The sequence below is a fragment of the Eurosta solidaginis genome, chromosome 2, assembly GCF_040869045.1.
Source record: "Eurosta solidaginis isolate ZX-2024a chromosome 2, ASM4086904v1, whole genome shotgun sequence".
Taxonomy (NCBI): domain Eukaryota; kingdom Metazoa; phylum Arthropoda; class Insecta; order Diptera; family Tephritidae; genus Eurosta; species Eurosta solidaginis.
The window spans coordinates 27,604,272-27,628,505 of NC_090320.1; the positions used below are offsets into that span (position 1 = coordinate 27,604,272).

The 24,234-nt window shown below is 37.4% G+C and overlaps 1 protein-coding gene across 6 annotated transcripts in view; it reads right to left on the reverse strand.

Moving 5' to 3' along the window:
- ova (ovaries absent) overlaps window positions 1-24,234 on the reverse strand; it is a 65,394-nt gene that overhangs the window by 36,381 nt on the left and 4,779 nt on the right. For 5 of the 6 annotated variants that reach the window (XR_010949380.1, XR_010949379.1, XM_067764777.1 and 2 more), the window contains exons 2-3: window positions 6,164-6,424; window positions 5,893-6,090 (exon numbers count right to left, since the gene is read on the reverse strand). Coding sequence is in view for 4 of the 6 variants with exons in the window: in XM_067764777.1 (XP_067620878.1) it covers window positions 5,893-6,090; window positions 6,164-6,409 (444 nt within the window). In the remaining 2 variants the exon portion in view is untranslated. Of the gene's footprint in view, window positions 1-5,892; window positions 6,091-6,163; window positions 6,425-18,596; window positions 18,814-24,234 lie in introns of those variants that run through there. The other variant, XM_067764779.1, reaches the window with a different exon arrangement.

Genomic DNA, 24,234 nt, shown 5'->3' on the forward strand with positions numbered 1-24,234 from the left:
AAGCGGAGTTAATATACGTAGCGATATTAATCTTCTATGGATACCAGGTCACGTGGGGATAGCAGGTAATGAGCTACCGGACAAAGCTGCTAAGCAATCCTTTAGCATGCCACTTGTAGCTGAGACTCCATGCTTGTCGCCCACCATAACGAATTACATAAAAACACACCTTAAAAACCTAAAAGACAAATCGTGGCAAACAGCAAACTGTTTTTTGAAAACCCACAACATAAGCCCGATCGTCCGAACTATCACGAGAGCTATTCGAGAAAGGAATGCATCCAAATAGCGAGAATGAGAGTAGGTGTAACAAAATTCACATCCGAGCATTACTACAATCATACCAGTCAACGCTGCTGTCACCAATGCAATGTTCCTCTAACCATCAAACACCTACTTATTGATTGTTCCACATCTAGGACTAACTCCAACTTATCAGCACTACTTGATCGCAGCAAGGATTCCACTATAAAGCAGACAACCGAAGCACTCAAGAAACATAATCTACTCCACGAAATATAAATCGACCGAGAGGCAAATGGCCCAGTAGCCCAGTCTCTAAAATATATTTTACAAATTAATTTGTAAAATATAAATTTAAATAAATAAATAAATAATCTGCTACGAAACATGCCCATATTTGCGGCTTCGATTGTATTCAGCTCATTAGCATATTGCATGCAACTCTGTAGAGAAGACAAATTTATCCCTGCTGTGGTTCTGAATATTGTCAATGTTTGACATTTCGCACACCTAAATATTCATTTTGTTTGGGGAAGTGTTGTGTTTTAAAATAACGTTTGGAAAGTCTATCCAGAGAATACCGAATTCGCATTAAACACAGTAAACGTATTAATTATTAGTCTGTTTCATAAAAATATCTGTTATAAATAAATGAGTTTAAAAAGTTTAATTCTATCTAAAAATTATTTCGCTGAATGAGCAACCCATAAATATATATAGGTGTTTCTTATTTTTCAAATGTTCCGGGAAATTTAAAAAACTCCCGGGAATTTGGCTCAAATTTGAGGTTTGTCCCGGGAATCCGAAATAAAAATCTGGCAACCCTTGTACGTATCCGAAACAAAGCCACATTCTCTAGCGTCTGTCTTTTTCAAATTTCCGGCAAAATTCTCAAACAAAAGTTCTATTTTTTTGGTATGTTTGTATGTATGTACATGTATGCTAACGTTTGTGCACTAAGGCGATTTATATATGTATATATAAAGAAGGATGTACATATGTTTGTATGCAGCTTTTTTACTCCGAGGTTAGCTTCACAGCAACCCGGAGAGTGTTCCTGTGAAGTTTATTTCCGAAAGAAGTGAACCAGGGACCAATTTATTCGAACAAATTCTATTCACGTTTCGATTTGCATGAAATTTGGTATATATGTAGCGCATTTTTATCATAAGCCAGTGATAACTGATGATCCGATTCAGTAACTACCAGAAGATAGTATGGCAGTGGACATTGATGTAAGAAAATAAACAATTATTATTTAATTTTTCAAATTTAAACTGAACTTTATTGCCTTTTGGTGACTATCTTTTTCCAGTCCTTTTATTATTTTACTGTAATTAAATTGTCAATAGTCACCCTCACCTAAGCGCGGCGAATCCTGTTTCAAATATAAATGTATCATACACATACTTAGCAGGCGAGGCTCTGGAACTGGAGGCTGTGGCAGGGATTGTGGGTGTTCAATGTAGTCATATTAAATCGTTCCCGCGATGTTCTGACCTTCTTGATGCTTGTAACAGGAACGTACCGGATCCACCAAATTCGATAGTTTGTTTCACCTCGAGAGATTTATTTACACGTGTTGTATTGGACCAATACCAAGACCGCCCATCAGACTGGAAAGCGGTTTGATGGTCTCATCTGACATCAATAATTTTAAAAATAGCAATATTTCATTACACTAATCAAAAAATTGTAATTAAATGTTTCCAACGCTCAAATATCATGGCGGCAATAAACCGCTTATACGGCTTTGGCATTTTTCTTTATTAAAGCAGGCTTCGATTTCTTCTCTTTTGCATAGTATCCTGCTCGTTCTAACGACCATCCTAATGGACACACGTTTTTGTTGTAAAAAATATAGGCTTTATATCTGCACTTTTTCATATAGATGAGTTTAACACAAGCTTATGCATTATGAGTAGATTGCACGCATTTTTATCGAGAATGGTAGAATGAGCGACACTGGCGCCATCTGATATTAAAAAGTAGCCATCTCCCAAATTTTGTCCCAAGAAAATCATAAGAGGAAGAATTTGACATTTTCTTTGGCTAAGGGTCTTGGCACACTTTGCAAGTGTAATTATTTTCCCATTCGTTGGTAACTTTTCTAACATTTTTCACAATTAAAAACCGCAATATAACCAATGAATACGACACAAAATATGTTAGCAAGTATTTTTTTTGTGTAGGGAGAATGTTTATAACAGTGCTTCGCGAAATTTTGTATGTGAATGTACAAGGCGTAATAACCTTAAATTGCCAAGTCTGAAGTTCCTTCATATTTACAAACGCAACACCTTGGTTGATTGTGGCGATGTTATTGGAATGCATAAGCTTGTGTTAAACGCATCTATATGAAAAATGTCATTGTTTGTAATTCAAATGCCAATATGTCTAGCCTCGTGTGTTGCATATCCTAAGTGTCCCGCCTCCCTTGTGCTCTGCTGAGCTTTTAAAATGTTGACTTATTTTTTAGGGTTTTACCGATTTCCCCTGTATACTGGCCAGGACACAAAAGATCTAACAAACTTGTTTCTGTATTATCGCACTTAAAGCACGCATTTCAAAAAATATCTAGCATCATAGTACAGGTTGACAAGTATGATATATATGAGAAGGAAACAATTCCTTTCTCTTTCTAACATACTGCCAACACTTCGGTCAGTGTCAAACTATTGTGGAACCTAGTGGAACCTGCGTGGAACATGCGTTCGACACTGAACGAAGTGTCAAAATTACCGGGGTTGCTGTCGTGGAAACCGACGCAGGGAAACAAAAAAGGAGCGGAGTATCAGATATGGGTTGCTGTGACGTTTTTTTTGCACGAATTTAGTATGAAAATGTAGTGCACCTATGTGGGTCCTACAGAAAATTATACAAAGGTCTTGAATTTGGGTATCTGAGGACGCGTAGTTATTCCAGTATTAAGAATACAAACATGGGTGCTAAGTTTTTCTACCAGTTCAAAAGTTCTCCGCGAAAAACAGTTTGAGGTCGACTGCAATAACCCGTCCAAAAATGTGGAAAGAGAAATGAAAAGACGCGTTTTGTCCTGTTATCAATAGTCCAAAGGCGAAAACGCGTCTATTAATACTTCGCCCAACGGTTTTGGTCATGTTTTAGCAATCGTCCCCGGTAATAAAGTATCAAAATTTGTTAATTAAAATTGTCCAAAACATTTGGATTTTAAAGAGAGATGTAATTAAGTGCTCGTTTGAAAAAAAATAAGGATATTTCTTTGTAATTTTACAATAAAAATTTGACGCAGTTTTCGTTAGCAGCTACTACACTTTTCTTAGACCTAATAAGTACAACAGGGCAAAATAGCACCCACAAAAAAAAAACGAACAAGAACAAGCATTTTATCAGGTGTACTATGGTCTATTTGTACGAGAAAGTGACTTTTAAATTAAAATTGCACGACTACTAAGTAGGAGCAATACTTGGACAATACGGGTAACTTCTTCAAGTTTTATTTTTTAGACCAGGCGTACATGGATGCAAAGTTTAATTACAAAAATGTTAACCCATGTTATCTATTCTATAAATCTTATAAAATAAAGTCGCTAAATGTCATGTACGCACATCACTTCACACAAAATGTTCCGATTTTAAAACGGTTTTTTGCATTTGAAAGCTTAGCTACGTGAGATGGATATTGTCAATATAATTTGAAGATAATATTATAGGGGCGTGGCAAATTGCCAAAATGTAGCAAAAAATCATAAAATTTTTGTTGTTTGGCATGATGCGACACATACGTACATACATAGCATTCGCTGCGTTATTTAACTTCGGGCGTAGGTTTATAGGCATGTATGGATGTACATATGTATGTATGTATTTTCATATCAGCTTGACATATGTATGTACATACATATTTATGCAACATAAATGGTTAATGGTTAATGCGACATAAATGGTTAAGAATGCATACATCTCTAGAAAAATACTCTTTCGTTAAAAATATTGAACATTTCCTTAAAATTCTTACACAAAAGTTGTGTTTTTTGGTATTTTTGCATGTATCACTATCACCACATATGTAGTATAAAACAAAGTCGCCTTTTCTGTCCCTATGTCCCTTTGAATGCTTAAACCTTTAAAATTACGCAACGGATTTTGATGCGCTTGTTTTTAATATATAGAGTGATTAAATATTGTAGATTGTATAATAACATTCATTAAATAGTGGAGAAAAACTGTTATTTTTGAAGTTTCTAATGTGATGTATATATATAAAAGAAAGTGGTGTTAGTTCCACTATTTATAACTCAAGATCCGATTAACAGATTTGGCTGAAAATTGGTGGAGGGGTAGCTTAGAACCAGTAGACAGAGATATGATACTTTTTATCCCGTTCTGGATAGGGTCTTGAGATCAAAACGTGGACCTGGGTAATCCTGGGATATGTTTTTACAATATGGGGATCAAATGGAAGCTGTTTATGAGTACTTTGATACTGGGTATTTTTCGTACCCGTGGGTGACTAGGGTCTCGAGATATAGGGGAAAACGTGGACGCGGGTACCCCTAGAAATTCTTTATAGAATATGAATAACAAATGAAAGCTGTTGAGTTCTGAAGTACAGGGTAGTTTTCATACCTATTGGTGACTAGGGTCTCGAGATTGATGCCAAAACGTGGATAGGGTAACACTAGAATGTGTTTTTACACTATGGGTATCAAATTGAAGCTGTTGATGAGTGCTTTGGTACAGGCTAGTTTTCATACCTATTGGTGACAAGGGTCTCGAGATAGAGGCCAAAACGTGGACCAGGGTAACACTAGGATGTGTTTTTACATTATGGGTATCAAATTGAAACTGTTGCTGTGTGCTTTAGTACAGAGTAATTTATACCGCTGGGTGACTATGGTCTCGAGATATAGGTCAAAACATAGACCCCGATAATCCCTAGAATGTGTGTGTAATATGGATATGAAATGAAAGCTGTTGCTGAGAGTTTTAAAGTAATTTTCATTGTGATATTCGATTTAGTCGCATCAACCTGGCAAAACTGATAAATATGCATGCGAAGCCGATATATACGTCCTATTCGATTTGCCTGAAATTTGGTATATAGATTTGCCTATATTAGTATTTACGATCCTTTTTTCCGGGAAGTAGACCAGAAACGGGCTCGGAATGGGATTAGGACTAGGACTGAGACTGAGACTTGGAGTGGGACTGGGACTGGAACAGAATACATACCAACCTCTGGGACTGGCAATAAGGGATGAAGAAGAATGGGAAAAACTTGGAGAATAGAAAAGAGGGAAGGAGGAGATTGAGAAAGAGATAAAGTGAGACAAAGATAGAGATAGATTAAGCGAAAAGGACAGAGTTAGACGGAAAAATGTTATTAAAATGTATGCAGATAGACCAAACTTAGGGCAGAACAATGTCTGACGGGTCTGCTAGTTAGTATTATATAACAAAGTTCAAAAGTCCAATGCGATTTGTAAAATAAATGTTAAATTCAAATCTTTTTTGGTAGAGAATTTATATTTTTAGGTAGAACCTTTTTAGTATATTTCCTGAGGGAAGACTTTTTTAATAATTTCGCTGACTTCTTTATTAAGAAATCTTTTAATTTACGACTTTTCTATTAGGATAAGTCTACATGATGCTGATTTTGTTACTTACCATATTTTCATTTCGAAATGTCACCAACAACTTATTGCTGCGCCGTTCGAAAAGCGATGTTGTCGAATTATAATTATTTATAAAACGTAAACTCGCATGCTCATAAGCAGCTAAATCGTTGCAAAAGCGTAAAAGAAAAACGCTTCTATGAAATTGATAACATATAATTATTATTTCCTTCATCTTTTGTGCCCAATTCTAGAACAAAAAAAAAAGTTAATAAAAAGAGTTCAGTTATTTACACAATTTTTAAATGTTTCAAGTAAATTACCCCACTGAATTTTTTCGGTTTAGTAAATGGTATGGTGAACGGAAAATCTTCGGGCCACCATTCCGGTTCACTACAGTCTGTTTTTTCTTGAAAATTGATATGACCCAGAGAGCAACGCACCATAAAAGGTATAAATTTCTCCAATTGTGATTCTGTTATCTTATCTAATGATGTTGGATAACCGTTTGCAAATAATAAAGGCAGGTTAGAAATCATATTTTGTTGAACTTCCTCTTGCTCATCCATGTCGTATTTGGATTCCTGTAGGGGAAAAAAATTAGTTTATTACATACAGGTTAGGTTAGGTTGCGAGGGCTGAGCTGGACCCTATGGTAACAGCTCACTACTTAGGCCACCAATGGGACCATTGTAATACCCTATACGGGCTCAAAGAGGACCCCTACCCTGGCTAAAACGGGTCAAACCACTTCGTGCAATTTATATATTTTGCTAGAGCCTTGACTTCATAGCTAGAGATCTCAGCAAGGTCATGTAGAAAAGGTTTACCAAGGATGGCCTGCTCTCAGAATCGCCACGGGCCGTCTTCTTATGTCCCCAGAACACCATCTGCATAATGAGGCGAGAATACTCCCCATCAGGGAGAGAAATGAGATGTTGACCAAACAGTACCTGTTGAATACCCAGAAACCTGGGCATCCCAACAGACATCTGATTGATGAACCAGCACCGCCTAGGGGCTTAGGGAGTAATCTCCGTAAGCATTTTGAGGAAATACGGCACCTGAGAACCCAGCCGTATGAAGCGAAAAAACACAAGCAGGTCCTTGGTGAACTCCATAAACAGGCGTCGGACATTTATGCCGGGAATTGCCCGGTGAATCCAGTGCTTAACGAAAATTATCCAAAACTCGCGGAAGAGGAACGCATACTCCCCAGGGAAACACGTGTCACTCTTGCTCAACTTCGTTCTGGATACTGTAACAGGTTAAACTCTTACCTATCCAGAATCAACCCCGACATACAAAATGTATGCCCCGCTTGCAATGTGTCCCCACATGACACCAACCATCTCTTCAATTGTAATGTGGAACCAACGCCTCTAACACCCCTTTCCTTTGACTCCCGTTAGAGGATATTGATGACAATTTGTGATCGGTCGCGGCTATTAGGTGGGGGGAGCATTGCTACAACAACAACAACAACCAAGGATGGCCAACCTACGCCTACTACGCGCTGGACAATGACAGAGAAGGTGCTGGATACTCTCCTCCTCTTCTGTACATCTGCAGCTGCGACAATAGTCGAAGGTCGTTACCCCCGTTCTAGCACCATGCGTGCCTATTAAACAATGCCGTTAGAACTCTTATCAGGGACGATAGAACTGATTTGTTTAAAATCAGAAGCGCTCTTGTGCGCCCCTTGTCATATGAGGGCCAGGTTAACCTGGCTGATATGGCTGACCCGGAAGGATATGGTCGGTGGTGCCTCTTCTGGCCAGTTCGTCTGCTCTGCAGTTGCCTTCAATATCCCTGTGCCCAGGTACCCATATAAGGCTGATACTGAAGTGCTGAGCCATCTCGTTAAGAGATCTGTGGCATTCAGTGACCGACTTTGCGTTGTCGACGAATGAGTCCAGGGCCTTTAATGCGGCCTGGCTGTCTGAGAAAATAAACATCCCTTTACCATCCTTAGGCATAGACCCGAGATGATTCACAGCCCTGTGTATTGCCACCATTTCCGCTTGGTAAACATTACAGTGATCTGGTAGGCGAAAAGCGACATCTAGACCCAGATCCGGTGAAAAGAGGCCTGCTCCCACCTTCCCGTCAGTACCTGTGATATATATAATATTATTGGACAACTGAATGCTTAATTCCAGGTCAAGCTCTTTTTTTTTGATAAACAAAGACTGGTTAGAAACTCTAAATCTTGATCTAGTTTGTTTGAATTTTCCTTTAATAAAGATGCCCCTGCATTGAGAATGCTGGAAAATAATTTTGCTTTAGCTTCAATTTAAAAAGTGGTATCGGAAAAGTTTGTGCCACAAAATTATTCCAAAATGCCAAGTATATCGAATAAAACAATATATGGCGCAGCACTAGAATATGAAGAAACCGAAGTAAAATACTTGGGGCGCACCCTTGGCACCATCTTCTATGGAAGCAAACCTTCGCCTCCATGACAACTTAGGCCAAGAAGCCCATCTTAGTATGCACACGTCTAGCAGTAAATACACGAGGCTGCAGCCCACATGTCCTGAGATGGATGTATACCATGATAGTAAAACCTATGATAACCTATGACTTGATAGACTGGGCATCTAGAACATCAAGACGAAACTTCAACGATTGGCGTGTGTATGCACAAGGGGGTCCATTCGCACATGCCCAACAACAGCGCTAGAGGCTAACCTCGGTCTAACCCCGCTACACAGCGATATAGCAGTGATTCAAGGGTTGATAAGCGCAATACGGCGAGTGTATTTACAACAACAACACAGCAACTAACATCTACAAAACAGCCTGAGCTGGAGTCTTCGGACCCAGAGCCAAAATATCAGTGTCTCTGGGAGTACACCCGAGCATATTTCAATCGGAAGTATACGCCAGAAGTCAGTGTGCTGAGTTGAACCTTCAACGCGGATACCCAACGAAACAATTCCAATACTCAGTGGCAGTCCAGCCGCGCTCAAGGCTATTTCGGTGTTCAAAATAAAGTAAAGACTAGTTCTTGAGTGCGTGGTAAAGCGACAACCCATCGGTCCTGAGCCAATTCTGCCTGTTGGCCTACATTTAAAAGTAATATAAAATAGTTAACATACATACTATTTTACAAGCTCAAATGTATGCTACACATTGTCATCGCATGTGATAATCGAATTTTAATATTGACAACGGCAAACTGCGAGTTGAATCCATGATTTTGTTGAAAATTGTTGTGGTTTTAGTTGTAGCAACAAGTACACTAACCGAAGGTTTTAGGGATTGTCAACGATGTTGATGGTCCTTTGCGGGATATAGACTCGATTGGGTTCGGTAACAAGTTCGCCCCCCACCCTATAGTTCCATGAGGAACTTGGGGTCGCCAGACTCTCACCTGCTGAAGAGACAGGATTCGCCACGGGTAGGTGAAGTTGACAGTCGAGTTGGAGCAGCTTTAAATTTCGTCTGCAACCCCTTGAAAAGGTTGCACTAGACAATCCCTCGTATCGTCGTAAGGGGTGTTAACTAATTGCCAGTATTTTGCCGTACTAATACATATTTGGGTATCTTCATTTTATTTCTTCGACATCGAATTCCGCCAAAAATTCCAAGAATGCAAAGCCTATTATCAAGCGGCTGAATGCATTCTCTGGTATACAGACGGTTTCAAAACTAACAACACTCCGGCCAGTTATACCGTCGTCGACACAAAAAGGAATGCAAACCCTTTCAAAAACCTCATCTTCGTTCACAGCAGAAGCAATCGCTATCTATAACGCAATTACGATGGCGCAAGAAAAAGCCTCTAAGATTCTTATTTGCACAGACAGTGCTTCGGTTTTTAAAGCAGTCTAAAATTCAATCCCTAACTCAAAGACAATAAACAAAATAAGAGATATGCTAATCGATAATGAGCAAAAAATCAGGCTATTATGGATACCTGGACATACAGGTATCCCCGGCAATGACGCAGCAGACCTAGCCGCTAAATAAGAACTCATGGCACCTGTAACGACATGCAACATCATAGAGAAAGGGGAAAGCCGTCGATTCATCTTAAATCATCTACGCCATAAAAGCACGCAAGAATTGCAATACTACCACCACCACCACTACAGCAGCATTAACCTAATCCCGGAAACCCCAAATTAACCTACAGATATTCCCAAAGGGCACATAAAAACTTTTTCACGTATTCGTCTTGGTCACAGACTTCACACGCACCAATACCTCCTATCTGGAGAACCAAACCGCCTTGCCCATTCTGTCAAACTGATCTAGCATTAAAACATATATTCACGGAATGCCCTCACCTCGATGAAACCAGAAGTCGCTACCTAAAAAGCAACAGGATTGAGCTACTAAAAATACCCACGAAAGTGAACATAACTTCGTCAAAGCCATTAAAGCACACCTCTAACATTACTTTAAAACTTACACCAAAAAAAATTATTCGATATAACTAATAATTGAATGTGGCCTTCGTATCGCCAACTTATAAGTCTGGCCCTCGAAACAAGGTAGACAACTATCGACCCATTGCTAAGCTATCCATCATCCCAAAGCTGCTGGGCAAAATTGTAAATGACCAGCTATTTGCAGTTTTTAAAAACTATATTGTCCCTCAACAGCATGGTTTTTATCCAGGGAGATCCATCAGCACAAATCTCACAATATTTGTTAATTTTGTGGTTAATGTGATTGAGGACGGCGAACAAATGGACACTCTGTACACTGATTTCTTAAAAGCTTTCTACAGTCTCAATCATAATCTTTTACATAAGAAACTCGAGAAACTCGGAATCCACTCCAACGCTCTAAGTTGGCTTGAATCGTATCTCCAAAACAGGAAATTAATAATAAAGATTGGCAGCAATCTCTCCAAGCCTATAATCGTTACATCAGGAGTACCACAAGGTAGTCCTCTGGGCCCTTTACTTTTTTCTTTATTTATAAATGACATCTGCCAATGTTTTAAATTTTGTAGTTGCTTGATGTACACCGATGATCTAAAACTTTATTACAGAGTTAAACAAATTAGTGACTGCATAGAGCTACAGCAAGACAACTTGGAATTGATAAAATGGTGTAATAGTAACGGTCTTTTCTTGAACTTCTCCAAGTGTAATATTATCACATTCACTCGGAGAAACACATGAGACTCAAAGCTTAGATTCGACTTTCATAGGGAGTACATAATCAGTGCTGCTAATTCAAAACTCGGCTTTTTCAAACGTAATTCCAACGACTTTTTTGATCCGCTAACGCTGAAAAGTCTTCACATTAGCCTTGTAAGATCCATTTTGGAATATGCCTGCATCATTTGCGACTCAGACTTTGTCACACATTCCAGCCGGTTAGAAAGAGTTCAAAGGAGATTCACTAAATTCGCCCTTCGGCGAATGTTCACTTTTGAATCGATGCCATCTTATGAACTAAGATGTAGAATTTTAAATATTCAGTGCCTTAATATTCGAAGGAAAATTTGTGATATTTTCTTTATCAAAGACATTTACGACAACAAAATCGATTCTCCGGAACTACTTTTTCTTCTCCCTTCTATGCACATAAAATGTGTCTAAGGGACAAATACATTTTCTACGTTCAAAAGTGTAGAACGAATTTTGCAAAAAATGAACCTATTCACAGAATCTCCTTATGTAACTCTGTTTGCAATCATGTCGATTTTAACTCATGTAAGGAACTTTTTAAAGCTGATGTTGTTGATTACGTTCTTTTCAATTAATATGTTCCAGTATTCCTATTAATATATAAATGTTTGTACATGTGTATTTATTTAAGCCGTAGCGAATTTTTTACAAAAATTTTTGTTATAATGCCATTGTAATTATAAATTGTTACCATATATTTTTCTATATATTTAATTTTTATTTAAGTTGTTAAATATCTGTGAGGACTATGTCCGGTAGATAATAATAATAATTATTATTCCCATCGAGCGGATAGCCCTGGCAGCTAATGCTCATTAGACATATTAAATTGTTAATTTTTTTAATAATGTTAATAAATTATAATAATAATAAGGTACTTCTTTACTTTTTCAACTGCTAAAACTCGTCCAAAAATATCGGGCGAGGTGTCCAAAGACGCGCTTTGGACCCAGGATCACGAGGGCGGAAATCGAAAATTTGATTTCCTTGCAGAGATATTTTTAAACAGAATTGAAAATTTTCATTTTGTTGTAATTTTGATGGTTTTGTAGCATTTTTATTTTATTTATTTATTTATTTACAGTCTTGTAGACTTAATTTCTTAAATTACATCTATGAGATCTCTTTATGTTATTGCTAATTGATTTCTGTTTTACATCATAAAATTATCTAAAAGGCATTGTTTTGCAGTAGTTGAACAATAATTTCTTAAATTGATTGATATTTCGGCATTGTTTTATATCATTTGGTAGCTCGTTGTATTCTCTCATTCCATCGTAATATATATTTCTTTTGTCGAATTCCGATCTTAAAGCTGGCAAATGAAAATGTTTCTATTTCTCGTTTGATAAGCATGGACCTCATTATTATATAACACGCGGTCGTTCAAATATGTCGGCAGGTTACCTAGTTTCATATTATGTATAAATTTTAAAGTTTAGTACACAGTGAGTTGTCTTACACTCAGCCAATTTAGGCTATTAAGCATTTCGCGTATTGGAGTGTCATATCGTTTTTTGAGGATGGACCGCATAGCTTTATTTTGCTTCACCTGTATTTTTGTAATGCTCGAGTCCGCTAACGTAAATAAAATTGTAGGCAATATATGAAGTGCGATTTTACAATAGACCTATAGACCATTATTTTGTAATATTTGCACACGTGCTTGCACGTTCGGAACATAAATCCAATTTTTTTTGATATTTTTGCCTCTATATATTTCAGATGCCCATCGAACTTGAGTTTCTCATCAATTATTACTCCTAGGTATTTCATTTCATCAAACCTTTGTATAGTACTATTTGCCATTTTTAGGGTAATATTGTCTTCTGTTATTTTTCTCCTCATGATCATCCATTTTGTTTTTTCGATATTTAGTTTTAACTTACTTTGCCACAACCACTTGCATTTTGTTTTCTTCCAGTAAGGTAGCTTTTCAACCAATCAAGAGCTGTATTTCGTACTGCTATGCTTTTTAGCTTTCTCAAAAGTACCCACAAAAAAAATGTGGGTAAAAGTGTGTTGCGTGAATATAGTTTTGGTCTCCAAATCGGTGTCGGACCCACCCAGGGTAATTTTTTATAATCGCGGCCAAAGGCCGCCAATGCAGAAAAGTGTTCTGCGCAAAAATACAATGGATCCCACCCCCGGTTTCGGAGATCTCCGGAGTCATTTTTCGGTTTTTTGGAAATATCTTTTGACGAAATAAAATTTTCAGTTTCTGCTTTGGGATTCGTGGTCCTGGGTACAAAACCCGTATTTTGACACCCTTCCCGATATTTTTGGACGAGTTTTAGCAGTTGTGTGCTAAAGTAAAGAATTACCAATAATAATACTTCTTGAAATACTTTTAAAATGGCAAATAGTTTTAAAGTTAAAGTGGTTTTAAATTCACACCATTTCGGTATCTACACACATTTTCCACAAATCCTTATGAATAATTTGTACAAAACGACAACAACTTTTTATAGGAAACCCAGAAAATTAACAGCATGTTTCCTAATCATAAAAGAACGTATCCACGCAGATACCACTCTTTCAACAATTTTTTAATAGTGCTCTTGACAATGAACTATTCGAACAATCGATTACTCGATTAGAAAAGGTAGTTATAACCACCGGTGGTCACCACTATATATACACGGTTACCGAATTGAGAATGTGTTAGTATACACGAACGCGTACCGAGCACGAAAGCAAATACATTTATTTATTTAGTTTGGTTTCAATGTTTGTAGAGCAGGGGTCCCCAAAATCAAAACTGTGGCTGGGAGAGTAAAACTAAAATCATCTTATTGGTAGTGGTTTAGTTGTTGATGAAAAATCAATGAGGTAGTACGTATGCACGCATGTTTGTTAACACATAAAAAGTAATTCGTAAATATGCTATATAAATACTACTTTATTGCTTGAGTCTAAGGAAAATTTAAACAAAATAAATTGTTAACATTAAGCCATGAAAACATTATGCACATGTGCGTTTGTTTGCAAAATATCTTTTCGCAAATACGCAAATAGACAATAGCATCACCCGATGTTGCTACTCTGCTTGTTCAGATGAATAAAGACGAAAGAGAATAATGATACGTGTGAAGTGGCGCCAATAATTATTCAACTAAATAGGGACCACTGACGTATATGGTCGCTACCCAGCGGACGAAATTTGATAATTTTTCGAGACTTTCGCAAAATGCTCAGAATTGTGCTCATATGTGAACAAAAGAAGATTGAAACTTTATTTTTATCGCAAAAACCTGTAAACAAGCTCCTACGCGAACAAAGAGCGATAGAAAATTTATTTATCGCATATCACTCGCTTAATGTTTGCAGGAATTCTCGCAAGTTTGGAAAGAACGATGCTCATTTTTGTTGCACAAAAATCTTTCTTATGAGCTTTGCAACATGTGTTTTGTGGCAAAAACCAAAATGCAGACAAAATAACGGTTCATAACCTGCAATACAGTCGTGCCGTACAGACGTGTTGTGTTATCGCTCTGCAAACTTTATTTTGTTTTACCTGGTTTTCTGTTTTTTCTGCCAATATTGGTGCAATGGACAGTTTCTGTGCTAAGTGTGATAAGAGTTTTGGCCGAAGTGAGACTCTAATTGTGCCATGCGGTGGCTTTTGTAAAAAATGTTTCCATCGTACATGCTGTGAAGGCAACATGTCTACATACGATGTAGAATTGCTAGCTAAGAACTGGCATCTCAGTTACTTGTGCACGGAATGCTTAAATGCCTATGACAAGCTTTGCAAGGCATATGACACCGTCTTGGCGTCACATAAAGTTGGCCTAGAATCTGCCTTGCTTGCAACTGATGTAAAATTTAAACTTTTGACTGAACAAATTGCTGAAATAAAAAATGATATTAACATTCATGTTAAATCAAAAGCTAATTTTCACAATAACAATGAATACTGTGTGGATGAGATGACTGATGGTATCAACAAAACGTCAAGTGTTGTCAGCTCTCTCAATGCTGCGAAAACATTGCGCAGTGATATTAATAGTTGCGCGCTTACACATGTGTCGTTGTCGCCGTCTCTTGTTCTCCCCGTTCAACAGTGTGTGCAATGCCATTTTCTCGACCGATCACCTGTTTTTGCAAGTGTTAATACTGCTGTGTTAATAACTGTGGGCCATCGTCTACATTGCTTTCTACTGCTAACTCAGATAATAAAAAGAGTAATATGTCTTATGCACAACAGCTCGCGGCTCCAGCTGTAATTGTTAATAAATCTAAATCTACTGTAGCAAATGCCAATGCTGCTGATACTGCTAATGTTGTTGATACTGTAAATTATTCGACTGCTAATAACATTTCTGTTAACCTTAATGCTAAAGACATTGCCAATAAAACTGCAAAAACTGCAAATGTCCACGCTGCTGCTGAACACATAGCCGCTGATAAAGTAAAGACGAATGCTAAACCTACACCCTTGGCTGTAAACAAGATTTCTCACGATAATGCAACATTAAATGTGGCTGCTAACACTCAAGTTCAAATTACTGCTGTTAATGATATAACAACAATTAATAATGACAATGCTGCTTCCAGCTCCACCAACACAGGTGGTGATTCTACCTCTGCCGCTGTGCGTTTGCCAAATGTTGACAATGCGCAACCGAGGCAGGTGACTGCCGTGCCGCCTCGCAGGACAATTTTTGTATCTCGTCTTCATTCTTCGCTTATAGAAAATGATATTATTAAGTATATAGAAGATAAGCTAGACCTTTCACAACCTATTAAAATAGGCGTTTATAAATTTAATTTTAGATATGATAGGGATATTTCATCATTTAAAATATCAGTGCCAGACGCTTATTTTGATAGAGTTCTTGAACATACATTCTGGCCGAAACATTCAGTTGTGCATTTGTTTACAAAAAAACCTAACGCCGCAGGAACTTCAAAAAACTCAAAATGTTCGTGGCCTAAGATCGAAATTAAGTACCTTTTATCTGAATAGTTATATTTTTACTTTTCAAGTTATAGCTTTTAGTGAAACCTGGTTAAAAGCTGATAATTTTAACACTGAACTCTTTTCACGTAAATATGTAGTTTATCGGCGTGATCGTGAATCTAGAGCAGGTGGTGTCCTTATTGCTGTTGACTCGACGCTTCCATCTGAGTTGCTGCTATTGGACACCACAAATGACATTGAATTTATAGCAGTAAAGCTTGCCTTGCACAATTTTAGTTTGTTTATCTGCTGCTCGTATATACCGCCACGATCGGATATACACGTTTATACATGTCATAGCACTGTTATTTGTAGTTTGTACTCGCAATTGCGAGACAAAGACCGCCTAGTAGTTCTTGGTGATTTCAATTTATCATCAGTAAATTGGATCAATACCATCGACTCAAATTTTATGACTCCCACTACTCAGCACGAGTTTTTAAATAGCCTGCTAGATACATCTCTTCTCCAAATTAATAATATTTTAAATTCCAAAAGGAAAATCTTAGACTTAGTTTTTACAGATGACTCTGCGGGTATTACTCTAACCCGAACTCCCCCATTATCCCTTCCTGAAGACCCTCTTCATCCTACGCTTGAGATAGTACTGGATGTTGTTCAACCTGTGATGCTCGATGTTTCTAAGCCCAATTCCCGACCCCGGTCGAGATGTTTTTCAAAGACGAATTTTAGTGAGCTCAATAATTTGATTTCTGCCCATGACTGGTCGAGTCTTTATGCGTGTACAGACGTTGAAACAGCGACTTCCTTGTTTTATAGTTCTATTGATGCTTTCTTTGAAAGTTGTGTCCCTCTTCGTTATTCCAGTACCACCACGGGTAAACCACCTTGGTTCTCAAAGCAACTATTAAGACTTGATAATATTAAATCTAGACTCTATAAGCGTTTCAAAAGATCTGGTAAAGCTATTGATTTATCTAAATATTTAGTGGCGCGCTCCAATTTTCATCGTCTTAACCAGGCAGTGTTATAAAGGTTACTTATCATGTTGCAAATTCCAATTTACTAATAATCCGAAACGTTTCTACAGATTTGTTAATTCCAAAAGGAAAACTTCTGGTTTCCCATCTACTTTTATTTATGGGTGCAAAAACGCAAATTCTGATCACGAAATCGCAGATTTATTTGCTGAATTCTTTAAATCAACCTATTCATCCCAATGTGTCCAGTCTAATCTTTATCCATATTGCTTGGAAAGTTCTAATAATATTTTAAACCCATTTATTGATAAGGATACTGTTCTTAATAATCTTCTTGCATTGAAACCGATATCTTCACCGGGTCCAGATGGTGTTCCTAGTTGTGTACTTAAGTACTGTGCTGTCAGCTTATCAGAGCCTATCTTTAAATTATTTAAACTGTCTCTGGAATCCGCATCATTCCCATCTATTTGGAAACAATCGTTTATTATATCTTTGCATAAAAAAGGTAGTAGGTCTAATATTGAGAACTACAGAGGCATAGCTAAGCTCTCAGCTATCCCTAAAACTTTTGAGCAGATAATTACATACCAGCTTCAATACTTGTGTAGCTCTTTAATATCACCTTGTCAACATGGTTTTGTTCATCGGACATCAACTACTACCAACTTGCTTGAATTTACGTCTTTTGTTATGAATGGTTTTTTAGATTGCAAACAAACAGTTGTAATTTACACCGACTTTAGTAAAGCATTTGACTCTGTTAATCACGAGCTCTTAGTTACCAAACTTGATCTTCTGGGCTTTCCAGCGCCTTTATTAAGTTGGATTTCAAGTTATCTTGAAAATAGGACTCAGCGAGTCTTCTTTAACAACAATCATTCAAAGTCGTTTGATGTAACTTCTGGCGTGCCCCAGGGTAGCCATTTGGGTCCATTACTCTTTAACCTGTTCATTAACGACTTACCAAAGGTTATATTACATTCTAGAGTTTTTATGTATGCAGATGATGTAAAACTTTGTTACACATATCTGCCTTCGAACTTGTTCTGTTTTAATCAGCTTCAGGCCGATCTTGACTCATTTCAAAGCTGGTGTACTGCAAATTTACTTTTTTTGAATTACTCTAAATGTAAGCAAATGGCTTTTCACCGTGTGAAGCCGGTCCTATCATCTTATACACTTAACGGCAACCCTTTGGAGCGGATATGTATTGTAACTGATCTAGGAGTTATTTTTGATCCGAAATTAAGTTTTACCACACATATTTCAACCGCTATAAACAAAGCAACTGGTGTATTGGGTTTTATCAAACGTTGGGCTAAAGAGTTTGATGACCCTTATTTCACAAAGATCCTTTATACTTCGCTGGTACGTCCTATTCTCGAGTACTGTTCATGTGTCTGGTCTCCGATCTATCAAATCCATGTTGATCGGATTGAGTCGGTCCAGAGACGGTTTTTAATTTTTGCATTACGAGGTCTCAACTGGGAATCAAGTACTCATCTTCCACCATACAGGAATAGTCTTCTTCTAATTAATTTGCCATCTCTAGAGAATCGTAGAGTATTAATTGGCGTTATGTTCATTCACAAGCTCATCATTGGCGTGATTGACTCCCCTGACCTACTCAGTCAACTAAATTTTGCGGTTCCTGCTAGGGCGTCCAGACATTTTGTGCCTTTTCATTTACCTCTATGCCGGCAAAATTTTGCTAGAAACAGTCCCCTGCGTCATTGGTGCTCGCGGTACAATGATTTGTATAACTGCATTGGCTTTGAATGTTCGTTTGCTGCTTTACATACTGCTATACTCTTATGTTTAGCCTGATATTTTAATTTTCTTATACAATGCGATGTCAAATTTTTATAACATTCCAATTTTCTATGTACCTTTTTTGAATTTTTTAATTTTAAGAATGGCTCTGTATTTTACATATATATCTGTCTATTACAATAATTAGTCGACCGCTTTGTGTTTGCGTCGACTTTAAATAAATAAATTAAATTAAATTAAATAAATTAAATAAATTAAAATAATTTCGTATATAGCGTTATTTCTTCTATCGATGTGCAGCGCAAATAATAAAACAATTTTTTAGTTCTATGATATCCGTGAGAGTGAATACTTGAGAGCTGTGTTTGAAAAATTATTTAATATTTATTATACGCATACAAATACTGTGCAAAGTATAAACGCCTAAAGTGCGCTTCAATGTATTTAATAAAGGGGAACACAGCGGGAAACGGAACAACTGAAAAATTCGCTCATCGGTTTTCTTATGTCCATTTTGCAATATCCTTTTTGATACTTATATAATATTGTTTCAGTCTCGGGAAAAAGATTCTAATTCGAGTCGAAAATGTATCAAATCAAATATTTTATCCGACTAAGCAGAAGTATCAAAAAAGCCTATAAAAAATATTTGTTAATATTCGCTAGCTTTATTTGTTGCGATTATCATAAACAATACTTTCACTGCCACAAACTGAACGACATATGAATCATATTGCTATCGTTTTCAGATGCGTTTGCGAGTTTTATCCGGTGAAATATCGCAAATACCTCAAATGTGGTATAATTTGCGAGCATTTGGTCTGCTGGGTTAGCAGGAGCTAAGCTCTTGCCCACCCTTGGTTATAACTAACCGACTAGCTATTTGTATTCGATTAGTGAAAGATCTGACTATTCGAATTCTGAAATTGAATTAATTTTTTTTAACGCGTCTTATTAAAAACTACTAAGAACATAAAGTATATGCAGGGCTTTAATTCACATTGAATGAGAAATTAGTAATACTACAAAAAAGCAATCTTATAACTTTAAACAAGCAATTCTTGTACATTCATATATTTGTATGTTTGTATAGCCGAACGATCTCGGGAACGGCTGAACCGATTTAAATGAAATTTGGCAGAGATAATGTATCACCTTCTAAGACTTTCTACCTATGTCTTGCCACTCAGAATGTTTCACAAGGTTGCCACCTCTATTCGAAATTAAAAAAAAATTGCATGAGATATGCCGATACGGGTATCAAACGAAAGGTATTTCACTTCGCATTACAATAGGGACATTTATGAGTAGGGTTGCCATTTATGTTGTTGTTGTTGTTGTTGTTGTAGCGATAAGGTTGCTCCCCGAAGGCTTTGGGGAGTGTTATCGATGTGATGGTCCTTTGCCGGATACAAATCCGGTACGCTCCGGAACCATAGCACCATTAAGGTGCTAGCCCGATCATCTCGGGAACGATTTACGTGGCCACATTAAACTTCAGGCCATTCCCTCCCTCCCTACCCCCAAGTTCCATGAGGAGCTTGGGGTCGCCAGAGCCTCGTCTGTTAGTGAAGTTAGGTGAGGTTGACAATTGGGTTTGGAGAAGCTATATATTGCGCTGGCAACCTGAATGGTTGCGCTACACAGCCCCTTGAATCTGGTATTTTAGTCGCCTCTTACGACAGGCATACCTACCGCGGGTATATTCTGATCCCCTAACCCGCTGGGGTGGTTGCCATTTATGGTTGCCACCTGTGCAAAATTAAAAAAAAAATTGCATGAGACATGCGATATGGGTATCAAACGAAAGGTATTTCACTCCGCATTTCACTAGGCACATTTTTGAGTAGGGTTGCCATTTAGGGTTGCCACATATTCGAAATTAAAAAAAATTGCATGAGATATGCTGATATGAGCCTCAAACGAAAGATATTTCACTCCGCATTACAATAGGGCCATTTTTGAGTAGGGTTGCCATTTAGGGTTGCTACCTATTCGAAAAAAAAAATTGCATGATACATATATGCCGGTATGGGTATCAAACGAAAGGTATTTCACTCCGCATTACAATAGGGAAATGTTTGAGTAGGGATGCCATTTAGGGTTGCACCTATTCGAAATTAAAAAAAAATTCCAAGAGATATGCCGATATGGGTATCAAACGAAAGGTATTCCACTCCGCATTACAATAGGGACATTTTTGGGTAGGGTTGCCATTTAGGGTTGCATCTATTCGAAATTAAAAAAAAATTGCAGGATATGCCGATATGGGTATCAAACGAAAGGTATTCCACTCCGCATTACAATAGGGACATTTTTGGGTAGGGTTGCCATTTAGGGTTGAACCTATTCGAAATTAAAAAAAAATTGCAAGAGATATGCCGATATGGGTATCAAACGAAAGGTATTCCACTCCGCATTACAATAGGGACATTTTTGGGTAGGGTTGCCATTTAGGGTTGCATCTATTCGAAATTAAAAAAAAATTGCAGGAGATATGCCGATATGGGTATCAAACGAAAGGTATTCCACTCCGCATTACAATAGGGACATTTTTGGGTAGGGTTGCCATTTAGGGCTACCACCTATTCGCAGTTTAAAAAAAAATTGCATGAGATATGCCGATATGGGTATCAAACGAAAGGTATTTCACGAAATAGTACTCTACTTACTCATATTCTATTAAAGCTTTAAGGGAGAACATTAAAGTTAAAAATCTTCGTAAAAAAATCTTACACATGATTCGACTTAATTTTCTTAATTTCACACACGCTAATGAAATTTAAATGCAATATCAAGGCACCGTGGCAAATTCTAGCAAAATATATTTAAATGCATATTTTTGGCAAATATGAAATGAATAATTGCAATTTCTTGCAGATTACTATTAGAAAGATTTCTCACCATAGCAAAAAGATAGCTCACCATGGTAATTTACTACCCTTGAACACTAGAGGCATATGTATGTTCAATTTGAAAACGACATCTAACCATTTAACTCCTTACCAACAGATGGCGCTTAGGGAAGTAAGTTGACATTTAATTAAACTAACTGATAGTTGTCATTCGTGAAATTTACAAGTTTTTGGAATGTAATAAAAATGTGAGATTTTTATAGTGTATAACTAAAAACAATGTTTGAAATTAATAATTCGGCACATGAAGATACTCGACCTAAATAACTTAATTCTCGATTTCACTAATTGTCATAAGAATTCCTTATACTATGGGCTGGAATTACCCATTTCAAATTTTTCATTCCAATTCCTTTTGCGGGTAGTGTTTGATGTGTTTTTGAGATCTATTTTTAAGGAAATCAAATATTGGTAAGTAAAAATATATAATGTATATACATATAATAAAAGTAGAGTTTGATTAATGATGACATGTAGAACAAAGTATGTTACTCGAAGATTGCCGAGCAAAGCTCAGTCGCCCAGGTACTATCGGTTTTAAATGAGTAAATTTATAAAGTTCTATTAATAACTTTCATGAATGTTGGAACGCTTAAATTATGCGGTTGACAACCAGTATTTCCACCTTAGGTTATTGTTCGATGGGATTTTGCCGATGTAGCTGGTATACACAAACACTTCGAGGCAACTGAGAGTACAAAAGCAGCGCAGGCTGAGGAATAATGAATCAGTTTCATTTTAAAACGCTATAAGTGAAGTACGCGAGGAATTTAATTTTGAAGTACTACTACCGCAGTAGTGTTACAAATAAAAAACATTTTGCTATACTGAATATTTGAGTTATTTATTCGACAGTTCAGTGATTCGAACTATAACAGAAGGTGCAGAATAATCAAGAGTTCCCTGGAATTCGCTACAATAAAGTCTATAGTATACAATTCGTATACCCCTGTACAGTTTGTTGTTGTTTATTTATTTATATCAGCCCAATTCTAAACAAAAATTCCGTGCGAGTTTTTTCCCTTCTCCCATTCCTCGTATTCTAAATAAAAATTTCTTGTGAGTTGACAATTTGTGATCGGTCACGCCTATTGGATGGGGCGAAGCACTGCTGCAACATTTCCCAATTATTGTTCTCCCTAGGAGAAAAGAATTGGAGGAATTTTTCCGCGGGAATAAAAAAATCCGCGAGAACAAAATTCCGAGGGAATACTAAGAACTGGGCTGTATATATTTAGTCTATGGTATTACAGACCTTACAGACTATAACAATATCTGCCTGCCAAAATACTGCCCCCAGAACCGCCACGGGTTGTCTTCGTATGTCCCCAGAACACCATCTACATAATGAGGCGAAAATACTCCCCATTAGGGAGAGAAATGGAATGCTGACCAAACAGTTCCTGTTGAATACCCAGAAACCTGGGCATCCCAACATACATCTAATTGCTGAGCCAACACCGCCCAGGGGCTTAAGTAGTCATCTCCGTAAGCATTATGAGGAAATACGGCACCTGAGAGAGAACACAGCCGTATGTATGTATGTATGTACTTATTTGAAAATTTGTTCCTAGCACAACAATTTTGACAAATTATTTAACAGTGCTAGTCATGAATAGCATGAGCTATAAAAATTGAACATTTATAATAATAATAAATTAGATTAATCAATCAAATCAAAAAAACCAAAAAACACAAGCAGATCCTCAGTGAACTCCACAAACAGGCGTCGGACCTCTATGTCAGCAATTGCCCGCTGTATGGTGTACTCAAAGAACAATACCCTAAACTTGCAGAAGAGGAACGCACACTCCCTAGGGAAACGCGAGTCACTCTAGCTCAACTTCGATCTGGATACTGTAACAGGTTAAACTCTTACCTATCCAGATCAACCCCGACATACAAAATGTATGCCCCCCTTGCAATGTGTCCCCACATGACACCAACAATCTCGTCAATAATGTGGAACCAACGCCTCTAACACCTCTCTCATTATGGTCCACCCCTGTTGAAACAGCAAGTTTCCTTGGACTCCCGTTAGAGGATATTGATGGCAATGTGTGATCGGTCACACCTATTGGATGGCGCGAAGTACTGCTACAACAAGGATAAATTGCTCGAGTCTATTCGAATGGCCGCATATTCCAGAAAAGACCTAACAAAAGCATAATAAAGTTGTTTTTTTTGTGTGGGGACCTTTAACTCTCGACTATTCCGTTTTATAAAGGCAAGGGCGGCATAAAAAAGAAAAATTGTAATCGAAAATAACACCAATATCCTTAATTTTCGTTTTAAGAGCAAAGTTCACACCCCGGGCAAAGCAACATCAAAATTTTAGAAATAAGGTTTTTCAATTAGAAGAAAACTTTTCTAAGCGGGGTCCCCTCTCGACAGTGTTTGGCAAACGATCCAAGTGTATTTCTGCCATGAAAAGCTCTCAGTGAAAACTCATCTGCCTTGCAGATGCCGTTCGGAGTCGGCATAAAACATGTAGGTCTCGACCGGCCGGCCAATTTGTAGGGAAAATCAAGAGGAACACGACGCAAATTGGAAGAGAAGCTCGGCCTAAAATCTCTTCGGAGGTTATCGCGCCTTACATTTATTATTTTTTTATGTGCAAAAAGAATCTTACAGACTAGA